General features: G+C 32.0%; 3 protein-coding genes across 4 annotated transcripts; 1 reads left to right on the forward strand and 2 right to left on the reverse strand.

The window, feature by feature from the left end:
- Positions 1-7,644: 7,644 nt before the first annotated feature.
- Positions 7,645-9,090, reverse strand: LOC107428877 (UDP-glycosyltransferase 708G1). The gene has a single exon (XM_016039469.4). It carries the CDS (start codon positions 9,088-9,090, stop codon positions 7,645-7,647), a length of 1,446 nt encoding a protein of 481 aa, XP_015894955.3.
- Positions 9,091-10,237: 1,147 nt separating this feature from the next.
- Positions 10,238-14,542, reverse strand: LOC107428886 (uncharacterized). 2 transcript variants are annotated; one of them, XM_048462862.2, is made up of 6 exons: positions 13,981-14,542; positions 12,841-13,094; positions 12,416-12,548; positions 11,868-11,992; positions 11,528-11,674; positions 10,238-10,541 (listed from the first exon to the last, which is right to left on the reverse strand). In XM_048462862.2, the coding sequence occupies exons 2-6, from the start codon at positions 13,033-13,035 to the stop codon at positions 10,407-10,409; spliced, it is 735 nt and encodes a 244-aa protein (XP_048318819.2). In that variant the 5' UTR covers positions 13,036-13,094; positions 13,981-14,542; the 3' UTR covers positions 10,238-10,406. The 2 variants fall into 2 exon arrangements, with proteins under 2 accessions (XP_048318819.2, XP_060669596.1); XM_060813613.1 differs by lacking the exon at positions 13,981-14,542 and having other exon boundaries at positions 12,841-13,144.
- An 853-nt stretch (positions 14,543-15,395) lies between these two features.
- Positions 15,396-16,296, forward strand: LOC125418415 (nodulin-related protein 1). The gene has a single exon (XM_048461928.2). The coding sequence runs from the start codon at positions 15,587-15,589 to the stop codon at positions 16,094-16,096; it is 510 nt and encodes a 169-aa protein (XP_048317885.2). The 5' UTR covers positions 15,396-15,586; the 3' UTR covers positions 16,097-16,296.
- The last annotated feature ends 1,027 nt before the right edge of the window (positions 16,297-17,323 follow it).

The raw sequence follows: 17,323 nt of genomic DNA on the forward strand, positions 1-17,323 counted from the left end.
GTTACTAATATTTCAAAGAATGTGAACATTAAGGATGGTAAGATATCAAATTTGAAAACTCATGATAGTCATGTTCTTTTGTAGCAACTTTTTTTTGTGGGTATAAGACCTTACATTAAGAAAGAGGTTTGTGCAACAATTATTGAAATGTGCATGTTCTTCCAAAAACTTTGTGCACGAACTCTATCTATTTCAGACTTGTTACAAAAGGGGATAATAGTTACATTGTGTAAGTTAGAAAGAATATTCCCTCCAGTCCTTTTTGATATCATGGTTCATTTAGCAGTTTACCTACCATATGAGGCAAAAATGGCAGGACCAGTACATACTCGCTGGATGTATCATTTTGAAAGGTACAACCTTTGGTTATTAAAGTTGATCACTCAATTTACGTTCTCTTATTTTATTTTTTTACTTTTTTTTAATTAATTTGATCTTTTTCATTCATTGTTAGAGCTTTGGGAACATTGAAAAAATATATGAGAAATAAAGCTCATCCAGAAGGTTCAATAGCAGAGGGTTATGTTGTCAATGAGGCTTTAACTTATTGTTCAATGTACTTTCATGGTATTGAAACTCGATTCAATAGGCCAAAACGTAATAAAAATGGTGAGAATCAGCTTGCTTTGACTTTGTCAGTATTCACTCAACCTGTGAACTTGTTGGGGAAACCTCAATTTGTTGAATTGAAAAATGATGATTATAAAAAATCTCGTTGGTATATCCTTTATAACTGCTGTGAGTTGCACCCATATATTGAGTAAGAACCAAAACTTATGTATTATTAGTTGAAGTTCAAGATATGTAAATTATAAATCCATATTTCTAATTAAATTATATTTTTGTAGTGAGCACACTCAAATATTGCAAAACAGGGGTGTCACAAGTATTCTGCAGGTACAAGAAAAAGAATTTCCACAATGGTTTGAAGAACGGGTATGTATCTATTAGTTATGAAAGGTAAAATTCAAGCTTGATATGTAAGTATTGTTTATTAGTTAAAATTACATTTTCACAGATAAAATATTTGAGTAGATGTAAATATCCAAGAGTAACTAATGAGTTATACTCACTAGCATGTGGTCCTGATTATGGAATAAGATCATATAGTGGATGTGTAGTAAATGAAGTTCGATATCGTACAAAAGTTCGTGATGCTAGGGGTGTCACTCAAAATTGTGGAATTTGGGTTGTAGGTGATCATGATGGTGAATCTTGTGACTTTTATGGGGTAATAGAAGACATTCTTGTGTTAGACTATAGGTCCAAACACTCTGTTGTGCTTTTTAAATGTGCATGGTTTGACACAAATGTGAAAAAGAAAAAGATGATCACAAAGTTTCAATTCACAAGCATTAATATCACTTCATATTGGTATAAGAAAGACCCTTTTGTCCTTGCCTCACAAGCTAACCAAGTGTTTTATGTGGATGATTACAAGATGGGTCAACATTGGAAAGTGGTTCGAAAGGTGCATCACCATCATCTATGGGATTTTCCAGACTGATTAGATGAAGTTGTTGATCATGATGATTCATTTGAAGTTGATGAGTTGGATGCTTATCAAGAAAATGATTCAATGGACATTCAAATTTTATTTGAATCAATTGATATTCAGCATCTTAATTGTGAAAATGTTGAACCAATAGAAATTAATTTGAAGAGTGCAACAAACTATGAAGATGCAAATAATGAGCCAGAGAGTGAAGATTTTGAAGATACAGATAGTGGTACAGAGAATGGTGCAGAGAGTAAAGATTATGAAGATGCAGATAGTGGTGCAGAGAGTGAAGATAATGGGGAGTACAATGAGGAAACCGACAATGATAGTGAAGATGAGTTGTTAAGTAATGGTGCAAGCGGTGAGGATACTGATTCATTTGCATAAATAAATAAATATATATATATATATATATTTATATATATATATATATATATATATATATATATATTTTTTCCTTTTCTTAGTTTCCTATGTAATGATTTCTATCCATGTTAAAGATGATTATGCTCCATTTCAACTAATTTAATATAACCATATGTTGCCTTTTTAATATAGCTTACTAGCATATATATATATATATATATATATATATTAAGTCAAGAATGTTCATATTGTTAGCTAATAATTCTTTTTTGTTTTTATTGTCATCACTTTACATATACTCTTATTTTTTAAAGTTTTATCATAATATGAATATATTGCAACATGTTATCACCTTGGACATATTAGATAGTTCCATCACTTTGCATATACTAATTACTTGTATTGTTGTATTTATGTAATGATTTATATTCATTATACTGTTTTATTTGTGTAATGATTTCTATTTATGTTTATGATGATCATACTCCATTTTAACTAGGTTAATATAACCTATGCTGTCTTTTGAATGTGGTTTATTTGCATATATTAATTACTTATATTTATATTCTCAGTTAATAATTTCTTTATGTTTATGTTATTATCAATTCTAATATACTTTTATTTGTTAAAATAGGGGTGTTATCATAATAAAAAATATTGCACCATCTTATCACTTTGGACAAGCACGTAATGAGAAAAATGAGTACATTTTTTTTTTTTTGTTGCAATTGATTACCTCTACAATGCCGATCATGATCCTAATAGGATATTTCTTAGAGTGTATCAGGAGGATTAGATATATAAATATATATATATATATATATCTATAAATATATATGTATATTTGTTTTTTTTTTTTCCAATTCATAATAGTATTTAGAGTAACAGTGATTCCATTTCCTTCATGTTTTACCTTGTGCAAGTTATTTTTGGATTGCGAATTACTTGTATATTTGTGCAGAGTATGTTTTGATTGAAAATTAATTATGTATTTTCTGGTTGAATTTAGCTCAATCATGAATGCTATTGGCTCAATAAAAAATCTTTTATTGGCGAAGTTATCATTGCATTTTTAAGAGTTTATCTTTTTTTTCCTAAATTTTATTATTGCCTCTATTTGTCAAATATTCACAAATGCATTTAGTGTTCATGGAGAATTTGAATGGAAGTGAGGGATATTTATCATAGAGTAGTTATGCACATTTTTTTCCCCAATGTCAATCAATTAGTAATTTGTTTCGTTTGTATTTTGTCCTCAATTTTTTATATTTAAGAATGAGATGGTATGATTACAACAAATATGTGTGGATACAGTTTATGGTATGACTATAATAATAAGCATGGATATTGGTAGGTGTTTTTGAAATTACATTGTAGCATCTCACAAGTATAAATTATATTGTTTGCTTTATTCTTGTTATATACAGATGCTTTTTCTTCTTTAATATTTTGTGTTTACAATGTAAATATAGTGTGGCATCAATTTCATGTATGTAGTGAAATTTATAATAATATAATCAGTTTTATACTTTTTGGTTAAACATATAATTGAAATTTTATAATATTATTAATATTTATTAATATGCATAAGCATAATAAGCATAATTCACTATTAATCTGTTGGTCGCTCAAATTATATTTCACCAACCAATTCAATGGATACCAAAATAAAGGTTTACTAAAACCCAATATTGGTAATTGATAATGCCATTTCTATAAATGAATTTCGTTGCTGAAATATCTTTTCACTTCATTAACCGTTATTGACCAATTCTCAATCACTAAAAAAAGGATAGAGTGACTAACATTTTGGTCATTAAAATGCATTTCAAATTGGCAATGATTATTATTAACCACAACATTCGTTAGTGAAAAGTTCCTCGATGACCAAATAATAGTTATAGAGTAATAAATTTTGCCACCAAATGTAACTAGACAGTATACCGATAATTTTAGTGACCACTGCAATGTGTCACGAAAATACTATTTAAGGACCAAACAATTAGTCGTTGAAACTAAATTTATGCGACCAATTACATTGCTGCTAAAACCATATTTTCGCAACCAACTACATGGTCGTTCAACAACTATTTCGATGACTAGAACGTTTTGTCATTGAAGAGAGCTTTTAGTTACCACCATTTTGGCCACGAAGATTTTAATAATTGGTCCCATAATATTTTTGGTTACCAAGTTATAAGTTTTTAATGACCAAAGTATATGCTTAAAGTGACCATAAATAGTTACCAACACAGTATTGAGTGACCAACTATTGATTGCTCATATTTTCTTATTAGTTGGTAAAAGCTTAAAATTGGTGTCATTTCTAATATTCAAGGAGTTTTAAAGACTCATTTATGGTCACCAAATACATAAAAACTGGTCACTAAAACCTCAAAAGATTTAGCAACCAACATTTATTGGTCACGGAAATATAATTTGTTACGACATTTATGCGACCACGTGGTGACCACGGTTTTTTGGTCTCTAAAACCCACTAGTGACCAAAATAGGATGTTTTGCAACTAAATTAATAGTTGTTAAAAGGCTTTTTTTTAGTAGTGACATTTTTCCTTTAGATAATCACATCGAGCAACAAATCAAGTGTAACTTTTGAGATTGAATGAATTCTTATACTTCTAATTTTTTTTTCCATATGTTTTGCATATCCAAAAATATATTTTGTAGTAGTTATATTTACATTCAAATAATAGAATCTATAGGTCTCAAATATTTTACCAAAATAAAAATGCTTAAAAATAATACAGTTATAAAACCTAATTTATGCCTTGCTTGTAATAAATTTAAATTTGATGATACTGCATAGTTGGACTTTGACACTATTACCTGCATGAAGATAATAAAAGAAGAAGCAAATATTAACTCTTTATTTAGATTAATCAAAATGAGCATGGAGACGAATTATTGGCCCAAATTAAAACATCATATAAAAACTAAAATCCAATCAATTTAGTCAAATAAAAGATATAAAGAAAAAAACAAAATCACAAACTAGAGAAACATGAACAGTAAAAATTATTAGTGAATAACTACAATAATGAATTTATAGAATAGAATTAAAAAGTATTATGAGAATGAATATAAATTCATTAAAATAAATAGCACCTAACAAACTTACTTTTCATTTTACGGTCTGTTTGGATAATACTAAATCTAGTAGGAATCTAATTCCTTTGGAAAAATAATGATTTTCTTTTGTTTGCATATTTATTATGAGATTGAGAAGTGTGGCTTAAAAAATTAGAGTTATACCATTGTAGGAAAATATTTGAGAAAATAAATGTCATTTTAAGAATTTTAGAGAAAATAGTTTTGAAACTTTTTTAAAATACATATTTTCCTTAATTTATTATACAATATTAAATTTAATTATTTACAAATCCTATATTTTTTATTACTCACCAAATATAACAAGAGAAAAATTAATTCTAAAAAAATTAAATTTTGTGAATCAATTTCTCTCCAAACTTTAATGCTTCCCAAACGAAGCTTTAAGGTTCTTTAGGTCAGAATGACAAATTAAAATTAAACAAATATGAAAGATAAATTAATGAGTAGAGAAGAAAGAAAGAGAGTAAAAGAAAAAAAAAATGCATAAATAAGAAGAGTATTTAACATTTTTTGTCTCCTGTTGTAGTGTTGAAATCTAATGAATTATTGAAAGATAATACAAAAAATTTTAATTACACTTGGTTGATTTTCTTTTCCAAAAATAAAAATAATTAAAGATAATTACAATAATAAATGATCAATTAAATATAATTTAGAATTCCAACAAAGCTAAATTCTTATATTTTCAATATAAATTAATAATTATATTTTATTTAATAAATGCATATGTGTGTATATATATATATATATGTATATAATATAGAAATTCTTTTTTTTTTTTGGGAGAAATTGGGGCCCCAAAGCATAAGTCTTAGTGACATATGCCTTAAGCCGCCCCCATAATAAGTAGCTATTGTACAATTGAATCTCCATATATTTCTCATAATTAGGATAATTCCTTTTCAATTACAATAAAGTACATAAATTGAATATATATATATATATATATATATATATTTTTTTTTTTTTTCTTTTTTCTCTATAGCTTTTATCTCTTATCATTCTTTTAGTATCTCAGAATTAGACTTTATTTGGCATAATTTTTATTTTTATTTCTACTTTTTTAAAGTGTTTTATGAAAAAAATTATTCTTCATTGAATTTGGTTAGATATGCTTTTAGAAGTCCAAAATAACTTTTAAAAATTATCCAAATACTTAAAAAAAAGAAAATTTCTAGTTTCAAAATTACTTTTAACTTGTTAAAAATTATGTCAAATAACTCTGAAAAACGAATTTCCATTGCTCAAAGGAATACTGCCCTTTCCCCCCACAAAAATATTGGGTCTTACGCATATGATCTTACATGAATCCTACACATTTGTAAAAGGAGGGAGTAATGGTCCAAAATTTGCAATACCATGAGAAAAGGAATCGCTCAATTTATTTCTGTACCTTTTTTTTTTTTTTTTTTGGGAAATAAATTTATTTCTGTAACTACAGTTAGTACACCTACACATTTATTATGACAGCATGGTTTTGGTAATATATTTATTATTATTATTATTATTATTATTTTAAGTGAATGGTTGTACGTATTACCAAAAATGTGGATGGAAGTACATTTATTATGTAAGCATGGATATGCAGGATAACATACCATAAAGTTATTTCACCCAAAAAAAAAAAAGAAGAAAAAAAAAAAAAGAGAAGATAACATATTATAAAGTTGTTTTTTTTTTAATGAAAGTAACAAATTATACAGTTTAAAATATATTTTTTTCTCTTTTTTGTCTTTTGGTTTCAACTAAAACTCATTTTTAGTTGAGAGGACGTTCGAAAGAGGACGTATCATTAAGATATCTACACTCCATCATGTATAGAACCAAACACACACACACACACACACACACATATATATATATATATATATATATATATATATATATATATATATATATATATAGAGAGAGAGAGAGAGAGAGAGAGAGAGAGAGAGAGAGAGAGAGAGAGAGACACACACACACACACACAAGGAAAGAAATAGAAATACGTTTCAGTTGAAGTTTTTTAAGAGGATATATCTGGGTCTTTATCATTAAAATAATATTGATAAACTACATAAACTTCATTTCTTAATTTAATATTTTCCCACTTGCAAAATCACTTTTGTATTATTTCAGACACTTCCCCTTAATATTTTGATTTTGCTTAGATTAAACATATATATGATTACCTTCTTCAAGTAACTGTTCTTTTTAATGGCAAAAATTCCCATACAACAAACCTAACAACAATAAAAAAAAGTTCAAGAAATGTGAAGTACGTAAATAATAACCTCCCACGTCAACTTACCTAATTTTATGCATCTCAACTTGTAGGACGGCACCATAATCCAGAAGGAAAAAACTAAAATGAAAAATAAAAATAATAAAACGACTTAATCATGAAACAGAAATAAATTGAAGCACCAACAATTTCTCCAAGAATTTGGACACCTGATCATTAGGGACACGACAAGGAATCTAATTAAGGCACTTTTCCGACAACAACAAAAAATCTACGAAAACTAAGAAGTCTTCCATTCGGCAAACATGTTTCCATGAATTGGCTCAGAAATTACACACTTTTTTTTTTTTTTTTTTTTTTTTGCCCCCCAACCAGAACAAATATACGAAATCAAATTCCTTAGTGAAACCCAGTACAATCATAATTTCCTCTTCAAATCCCCAATCAGTTCCTTGAACATTTCTTCACGATTCCCACCAGCTTCAGCAACTTTCATGGCTTCCTCTCCAACATCTCTAGCTTTCAACTTCAAACTTTGGCTCTCCATCATCTCTCTAACTTTCTCACCAATCTCATCCCCTTTCACTACCTTTTCTCCACCCCAACCCCAATTTCTCACCCACATCCCAAGCCCACTTCCTTCCACAACTTCTGCATTTATCTTCTGGTCTCCATGTTGAGGCCAAGCAAGAACTCTGACACCATTAATGGCAGCTTCAACCACTGAGTTCCATCCACAATGGCTCACAAACCCACCTACAGCTTTATGACCCAATATTTTCCCTTGATCAACCCAGTTCTTCACCACAAACCCATTTTCCTTAATCTTCTCCATTAATTCCTCTCCAATAACTTCCTCAAGATCACCCTCTTTTTCTTCCTTATCTACCCGTTTATTCTTCACCACCCACAAAAACTTAAACCCACTTTTCACCAACCCATCTCCGACCTCTCTCGTTTGATCCTTAGACAGAGCCGTTCTGCTTCCGAAACTGATATAAACCACGGATCCATCTGGTTTCTCATCCAGCCACTTGGCAAGTGCAGTGGATGAATCAGAATCAGAATGAGAATCTTCTTCTTCCTTTTCAAACTCGCAAGGCTCGAAAGGTCCTACAGCGAAAACCGGAGGCAAATCCTCCATTAATTTTCTGCTACGCAAAGTTTCCAAAGACTCTGTTTCAAGCCCTTTGAAGGAATTGATCAAAACCCCATCTAGTTTCGAAAGTTTCAAACTGTCACTGAAGAACATGTCAGCGAAAAGACTGTTTTGGATTAGAAGCAATGGAGGAATTGATGATCTGGGTAATGGCGCATTAATGCCTGGGATATGCAAATCTTCACCATCAAAAACAGAGCCGACATTAGAAATCGAAGTGATGGTGGGTAAGTAAGCAAAGAAAGAAAACATTCTAGCAGAGGAAGTGAAGAGAATATAGTTAGGAAGACGAAGAGTCTGTGCAACAGGAAGAACATAGGAAACCAACATGACGTCGGAGATGAGACCGGAGAGAGGCGGGGAAGATACGGAAGAGAGCAGAGGAGAGAGAAGGTGAGCGGAGCGACGGATGGTCTCGGATTGGATCCAAAATGGGTCGGTGGAATTGACGGTGGAAAGGTCGAGAGGAAGAAGATTGAAGTGGATTTGAGTAACTTGGGGATAAGATGAAAGGAAGCGAGAAACGAGGCGAGACTCGGCGTGTGAAACGGTTGGGTTGGTGGTGATGAGTGTAACTCGACAATGGTGATGGAGAAGCAAAGAAGCAAGGCGGAGGAAAGGGGTCAGGTGACCCATGCCGGAGCTCGGGAAAAGAGCTATGTGGGTTTCTTTTCCGACGGGGAGCTTATCACCGGAAAATGCCATGGTTAACGGCGCTGAGTTGTATTTTTTGAGGAGCTTGGTGGAAAAATGAATCAAAGCTTTTTTTGTGGAAGATGGTTAGCACCTAGCATTTACTTAAATAGACGACGGACAGTTACACACCTACCAATACCACCGTTTTTAATCTGTAATTATTTATTTATTTTTTCTGGGCGTCTATCAAGTTTCTACCTACCACTTTTTTCTTAGCACAACCCTACTTCAGTCAACTATCATTTGCAAAGTTTTTGGTAATATCAATCATTTGCAAAGTTTAGCAACATGTTTCGGAGACCGTTTCATTGTTGCTCTTTCTTCATGCTAAACAGGGAAATATTTAGCTCTTTGCTTATGAACCAGTTTTTTATTTTTTATTTTGGGACTTAGCTTATTAATCCATTTCTTTGGACGACTTAGCTGATCAATTCATTTCTTTGTACGTTAGGCCAATTTAAGCCTATTTAGGCCTTTAAACGTTTGTTTTTTAATTGTTGGTCTTTTAAAAGGAACATTCAGAATGAACCTTTGAGGAGCATGTACCAGAAGATGATTATCGTGTACGGAACTAATAAGGTGAAACCTGATTACCCTTAATAAACAAAGTAGTATTCAACAACATCAGTATTCAACAACATTTTATTTACACTTCAATTTAATTGTACTTTAATATTTATTTTTAAAATCATAGTTGATAAATCAGAAAGAAATTTAAAGCGTAGTTGCAACCAATTAGTGCTTTAATATCAAACTCGAACACACAAAGAAAGAAACTCCATGTTCGACTCATCTGGCAAGTTTGTTTCCTTACACCTATACCTGGATTTTCGAGGGAGACTGAACTAGAAATTCAAGCAATCTACAAACTGCAGAACAGTAACTTATAACCACTGCACAAAGAGGAAAATTTAAAGTAATCAAACAAGTTAAGGTCCGGCGGGTTACAAGCCCACGCCCTATTAGAATTTGTTGAACTACAAGTCTGGAGCAGACGTCTAATATGCACCAACAATGAAATCAGGATAAAGAGGAAAACTGGAAAACTCAAATTTTTTTCATTGTTTCTTTTGGTTATGAACACGCCATATTAGAATTTGTTGAACTACAAGTCTGGAGCAGACGTCTAATATGCACCAACAATGAATTCAGGATCGAGGGGAAAACTGGAAAACTCAAATTTTTTTCATTGTTTCTTTTGGTTAGAAACATTGGCAGTTTAAACACAACTTCGTGGAAAACAAGCACATTGGCACAATACAAATCTTCATTAAAACAACCTGCAGTGCCTAGAATCCTAACTTTAACCAATTAGTTCAACATATTCATCCTTCAAGCATGGCTTTAGCAGCATCTATCAGTATTGGTCTAAAATCGTCTGCAGCTCGTCCAAGAACAGTGTATCCTTCTTTGTCTTCCACATCTACATCTGCTCCATGCCTTATTAGAAGGAGAGATACCTATTAAGCAAACACAAATCAATAGAAAATTAGGAAGCCTTATATTCTCGCTGTTAGGATAGGTGCCACAACAGCTGATTATTAATGTAAGTAAGATTATGGTTAGATTGTTGGATCCATAGTCATTCGTAGATGTATTGCTATATATATATATATATATATTCAACACAGTACAGAATATATTCATTCGAGATCTTCCTTACTAAAACCGTTCTTCGCATTTACTTTTTCTCTTTCTGGTTTTCCATTGAAATCTCCGTAATCCTCACATGCCCTGATTCTTCTACATAAGGTTTACAGATTCTTTTACTTGCTTGTGACTTCCATACACGACATTAAAGCTGAATGTGTTAATGTGTGATCAACACCATCAATATCTATATGTATATATATATATATATATATATAGAAAAGGTATTTACTAGACAAATTTTACATATGTACTTATTTTTTCGAACTTGGGGGTGAGGGGATTTAAATTGATCATTGCCTCAGGAAGGGAGTGAAGGGCTACCCCAGAGAACGAGATATTATATATAACATGGATTTTTTTAGCAAATGTTCATCTGACTTCGTGGAAATGACATTGCTTATGAGATTTTAGACTAAAATTTAATCAACAATATCTAAAAATAATGTAACATCAAATAGAAAATAGATTATCCATCCAAAAGCAAAATAAACGAGACAATACCTTCACTAGTTCTAGATCTGGAAAAGCAAAAATACCATAACAGATCTAAGTCAAAAGAATTTAAAACCAATTATGCATATGCTGAAACTAATAATGTCCTAAGGCCAGAGTATCCTCAAAGTAGACAATAAAAGGATTCGTTCTGACTATATAACCCAAAAAAGATAGGTTCAGTGGTAACAAAGGAGCAACAGATAGTAAATATCACAGCCAAAAAAAAATAAAAAATAAAAAATAAAAACCAAAGTAAATATCAAAGTTTCTCTTTTTCAAATACTTTAATCAAACCTACCTCTTTGTTATGGCAAATCACTGCATTCATGAGAGGAGTCTGTCCAGATTTATCAACAGCATCAACCTCAGCTCCTTCCTCAATCAGAAACTCACACAATTCTGAGTTCCCTGTGCTAGCTGCTCGATGTAATGGGGTGCAACCCACCTACAGGCAATACATCATATACCCAATGAATAATAAAGAATGGAAAGCATGTTATTTAATGCATACAAGCTACTACAGATGGAAAACTACTGAAAACTAAACTCCGTCAATTAAAAAATTTAAAGAGGTAAAAGAAGAAGAAGAAGAGAAAACGAAAGAGGCAAGAGTAATATTGTTGTTTGAAGTTACAAGCCTTGTCCTTCAGGTTAATCTTTGCCCCATGCGTTACCAGGGCTTCAGCAATCTTCAACCACCCTTTGCTGGCAGCATAATGAAGAGCAGTGCGACCTCCATTGTTCTTTAAATTAACATCAGCTCCTGTCAAATACACTGAGTCAGATCACCGTTTACAATGTCCTATTTACAATTTCCTAAAACCAAGTACATAAAAGGTATTACACCTGAAATATGCTAGTAGTTACCAACACCGTACCAACACTCAAATAAGATCCTCTCCAAAGAAACATATATATATATAGATGGGTAATCGCTTAAACTACTTTGCATCAAGTATCTTCCACATAGACAATGCAATTAATTTATTTCTCTAAATTTTTCCAAGTATTACTAGTAAGAAATATTGCTACTGATTCAAATTAGAAATACCCTATCAATGAAATCAGATCTAGATCGATGCCTGGAAAGCTGAGAACTAATAGGGCATGGTAACATGCCCGCGTATTTGAAATTTTAAGGCTTCTTCCTAAGACAGCATAAAAGCATAAACTAAGAATTTCTCACCCTTGCTTAGTAAAGTTTCCACTATTTCTGAATTCCCAATACTGGCTGCAGAATGAAGGGGTGCCCATCCTTCTTCATCTATACTGTTAATCGTCTTCGCTGCTTCATCCACATCTGCTAATACCTTCACCACCTGATTCAGGGGAAAGAGTAAAATATTAAAAAAAAAAAAAATGCATAAAAAAAATACTAAAAAAACAAATTAAAGCAAAAAGCATCAAGATCAACGTTAAATATGGTAGACATGCAAAGTCTATTAAGAGTGCCTAAAATCCAAACAGAAATTTATCGAATCACCAATCTAGAGTAGTGGAAATATTTCTATTTATTTCCTTCAATTTTCCTGGCAATACAAGACATGGAATTTCCTGTTATTGTAATATTAAAAAAAAAAAAAAAAAAAAAGGGACTAGGAGAAGACGGACCTCGGAGTGACATGAAGACGCGGCGACATGGAGGAGCGACCGACCGTCCTCGTTCCTGAAAGAGAGCGCTTTAGAGAGGCGGTCCTTAGGGAGACCTCTGAAGGCCGAGGAATCGCCGGTTTCAGCAGCCTTTAAGAGGTCTTCGTCTTTGAGTTGGAGTTCCGCTTCCTTTGGAGGATCAATCTCCATGTCCATGGCAGCTCTCTGTACGGACGACAGTGAGGGTTTTCGTTTTCAGGGATTTTTCTTTTACTCTATCCAATTGAAATTTGAAAGTGACACCTCACTCGGTTAATTGAGGAGCGACGCGTTATTATTATTATTATTAATTTTATATAAATTATTTAATCTAGAAATAAGGAGTGATACTCAAGAGCAGGTGGCAATTCATGGCTGATAACTTCCAAGTTTTAAGATTAAAATTTAGTGCTAAAATATCTTTTTTCAATTTATATTAAAATAGTATATATACAAGCTTATTTTATTAATTGCAATTAAAAAAAAGAACTAATTTTACCAATTTATTTATTAGTAGAAAGAAAATATTATAAAATGCCCAAATTTATTAAAAGTTTATTATCACGTGATTAAAATTTGAAATATAAGGATTGTAGATTTAACATTAATTTTTAGAGACGAAAAAAATGTTGGCTAGGTTGAAATATTAAAGACATATTGGAAAGTGATTTTATTGCATATATTTTCTTCGATTTTTCATCCTAGTTCATTTTCTACTTTAAGCAATTTCATTAGCATGAAAATATTTTGAGTATTTAACACAGAAATAGAAAATACCAACCAAAAAAAAAATAAAAAATAAAAAATAAACATAGAAATAGAAAATTTGTCTACTTGTCTACCTCCATTTCATACAAAAGTGACATGTTGAATATCAAAAATCTTTTTGGGCCTCGGAGGAAAAAAAAAAAAAAAAAAAACTTTTTGGGCCTTGGGAATTCCTTTTTGGTAATATTGGGCCTTTGGAATTGGCAATGTATAATGCTTTACTTTCAATATTACAAAACGCCACAAATGTAAATTACATGAACAAACCAGATATTTGAATACCAAAAAGATATTTCCACAGTAGAGACAAATTAATCAAAACGAGATATATATATATATATATATATATAATACTTGGTTTCGTTATGAACGAAGAAATCCCCATCATTTCCATCACGGTGAAGATCTTTCTCCATCTTCATGGTGCTAAATATGCTCCTATACCTGAAACAACCTCAACAAATAAACTCTGCTACACTGGACTAAGCTTCAATTTTTTTCTGAAACAAACAAACACACAATTAGCCATGAATTGGTTCAAAAAACGTTAAAAACTAAAACCGATGACATAAGACATATATGAGTTCTGATCACATCAGCATGCCATCGACTTTAACCAAATATAAGATGGTTGATCTAAGCCATTGGATTAAGCCAACGGTTCAGATGCAGTTTGTTTAAAAAAAAAACAATTGCTGTTCTTAAAGAAGAAGATGGTAACTTTGCATTGTCTAGGTACATAGAGAGAGAAAGCTTTGTGCATATAAAATATGCATGTAAACAGAGGGTGTCCCAAAGGGGTGACCTGAGAACACAAAAGGTACATGAGCGAGTTCGCGCCAGCAAACCCACCTATGTTCTCAGGCCACACCTCCGGGTGAACCGTCTGCATAATAATAAATTCAAAAGAGACATTGGTTTTACTACTCTGAATATCATTGATCCAATTTTTTATTTATTTATAAAGTTGTATATATTATTAATGAAATAGTCATGGCTCATGATGTTGTCATTCTACCGACACCAGAACAGCCAAAAAAGACTATTACCGGTAAAAACAGCAAAAAATGATGTCATCTCTTGTACATTTTTAGGAAACTATGGCAAACTAAAGGGATGGATTAGATTCATTTTTGACTTCCTTTTGAAAAAATGCAAATTTTGTAACATGCGAGAACCAAAGTTACGGTACAATGCAGAGATTTAACCCCTTTAAACCCAGATCTAATTAAATCTTAGTTAATTTGAAGATGCTAATTATAAATTTATAATTCCTTAAAAAAAATAAAAATCAATTAATTCAAACCCAAAATATATATGCAATTTTACCAAGTTTAGAGGCTTTAATTTGTTGCTAATGTGTATATACTTAGGTTATGATTTAAGTTTTGATATATAGTAAAACATCGATGAATGAATATTTAATATATGGATAATCTAGCTAAATAAATAAAATTGTTCAATTTCAATTTGAAATGGTATTATAGACTATTACTTGATATTATAGACTATCCAATAAGCTCAATTTATCGTAAGAAAAAGCTGTGATAAACAGTCAAAAGTCATTATTTTGTCGGCCAATAACTTTCTGAATTAATTCCATTTAAGAGTTAACTTTGAAATCCAAACAAAACAATGGCAAGGAGCAGAGATGAATTATGAATGCAAAAAATCAAACAGGTGGGGGTGCAATAAGCCATAGAAGAAACTTGTGGTAGCCGATGGAGGATCATTAATGACTACCGACCAAGCCAAACAAAAGTGAACACGTCAAAAACGCTGAAATTTCTGATAAGGGTCGTTAGAAAAAAATAAAATAAAAAATCAAGCCCCACAACCATCATTATAAACCAAGTGAATTCCTCATCCCCTACTCATTATCCACCAGATTTCTTTTTCTTTTTACCAAAAAAAACTTCCTTTTTCAGTCTTCATCTTCAACCTTAAGCTTCAAAAATCCATGGATCTTCTGAAATCTCTCAACAAAGCCACCAGTGGTGGAAATGACTCAGAGAACCATGCACAAGGCCACCACCAACAAAAACAACAATCCAGCAACAGTGAGCTTCTCTCCAGCGCAAAGCTGATGGCGGAGGCTGCAAAATCCTCCTACGGTGGTGAGTCCGACAAGGTGGACAAAGCCAAGGTCGCCGCTGCCGGAGCAGACCTTCTAGATGCAGCGTCTAAGTACGGGAAGCTGGAGGAGAAAAGCTTCGGGAAATACGTGGAAAAGGCGGAGGAATATCTCCACAATTACCACAATACCCATTCCTCCACCACTACTGGCGGTGGTGTACCTAGACATGGCCACTCTGACTCGGCCCCACAAACTGGGCATACGACACACTCAGCTCCGTCGCATGAAGGTGGTGGTGGTGGTGGTGGTCATCCTGACAGTGGTGACGGTGATTCTGGGAATAAGTATGGGGAATACTTTAAGGCAGCAGAGGGTTTCTTGAAGAAACACTGATATTATTTAGCTTTTAAGGAAGTAAAAAACAAAATATATATATATATATATATATCTAGGGGTATCCTTAGCTTTTAATTCTGTGTATTAATTTAATGGCTACTTCTGTATTTCTGTATCTCTTTTTGAGGTATTAAATAAGGGTATCCTTAGCTTTTAATTCTGTGTATTAATTTAATGGCTACTTCTGTATTTCTGTATCTCTTTTTGAGGTATTAAATAAGGGTATCCTTAGCTTTTAATTCTGTGTATTAATTTAATGGCTACTTCTGTATTTCTGTATCTCTTTTTGAGGTATTAAATAAGGGTATCCTTAGCTTCTAATTCTGTGTATTAATTTAATGGCTGCTTCTGTATTTCTGTATCTCTTTTGAGGTATTAAACTTATGTGTGTGTGTGTGTGTGTGTGATTCTCCCAATAAATAAATAAGTGTGTGTGCGTATATTTACAAAGTGTTAAATAAAGCACTTTGTTCGATACATAGCGTATGGATTTCGTATGCTGGTTAATTTGTTTTCGAGTGCTTTTTGGTGAATTAGAAGTCAGCATTAAAATGGGCGAGATTACAAATACGGCCCCTCTTCCAAAACAGCTGGCGCAGTGACCATGTCAAGCAAGACACGAGGAATGAGGCTTACGTTTGACTCATCAAAACAGACATTAGAATTATTCAACACGATAATTTGGCTAACAATATTACTATATTTACCAAATCTTTTTATTTTGGTAAATAATGAATACACATTAAACAATCGGTTTTTTATTTTATAATTGCAGAACATTAATAATATATTAACTACTTATATATTTACCTCATTATTTATCAAAACCTTAGTTAACAAATTTGATATGTGTAACTTTACCGGTTAGCTAAATAATCAGCCACTGCATTAGCAAAAGCGAGCGCTTCACTTTGCCAATCAAAACTATTTGAATCTAGCCCTGGGTTTAAGGCACACCCTCAGCTGACTCAGGATAAATTACTTCAAATCATATTAGATCAATAAGAATACCTTTAGAAGTCCGGGACATGGATCACTCCAAATATCTATATTGAGACCATCACCTACCGGCTGCCTTCAAGTATTGCCTTAAATTGATGGTTTTTAATTTTTTTATTATTTAAGAAAAATGATCTGAGGCTACGGCATTTTTCTAAAATATATTGTTTTTCAGAAGAAGGGATAAGAACACATGGAAGGACAGCTAGAATTTCAGTTATTTGT

The sequence above is a fragment of the Ziziphus jujuba genome, chromosome 12, assembly GCF_031755915.1.
Source record: "Ziziphus jujuba cultivar Dongzao chromosome 12, ASM3175591v1".
Lineage (NCBI taxonomy): Eukaryota > Viridiplantae > Streptophyta > Magnoliopsida > Rosales > Rhamnaceae > Ziziphus > Ziziphus jujuba.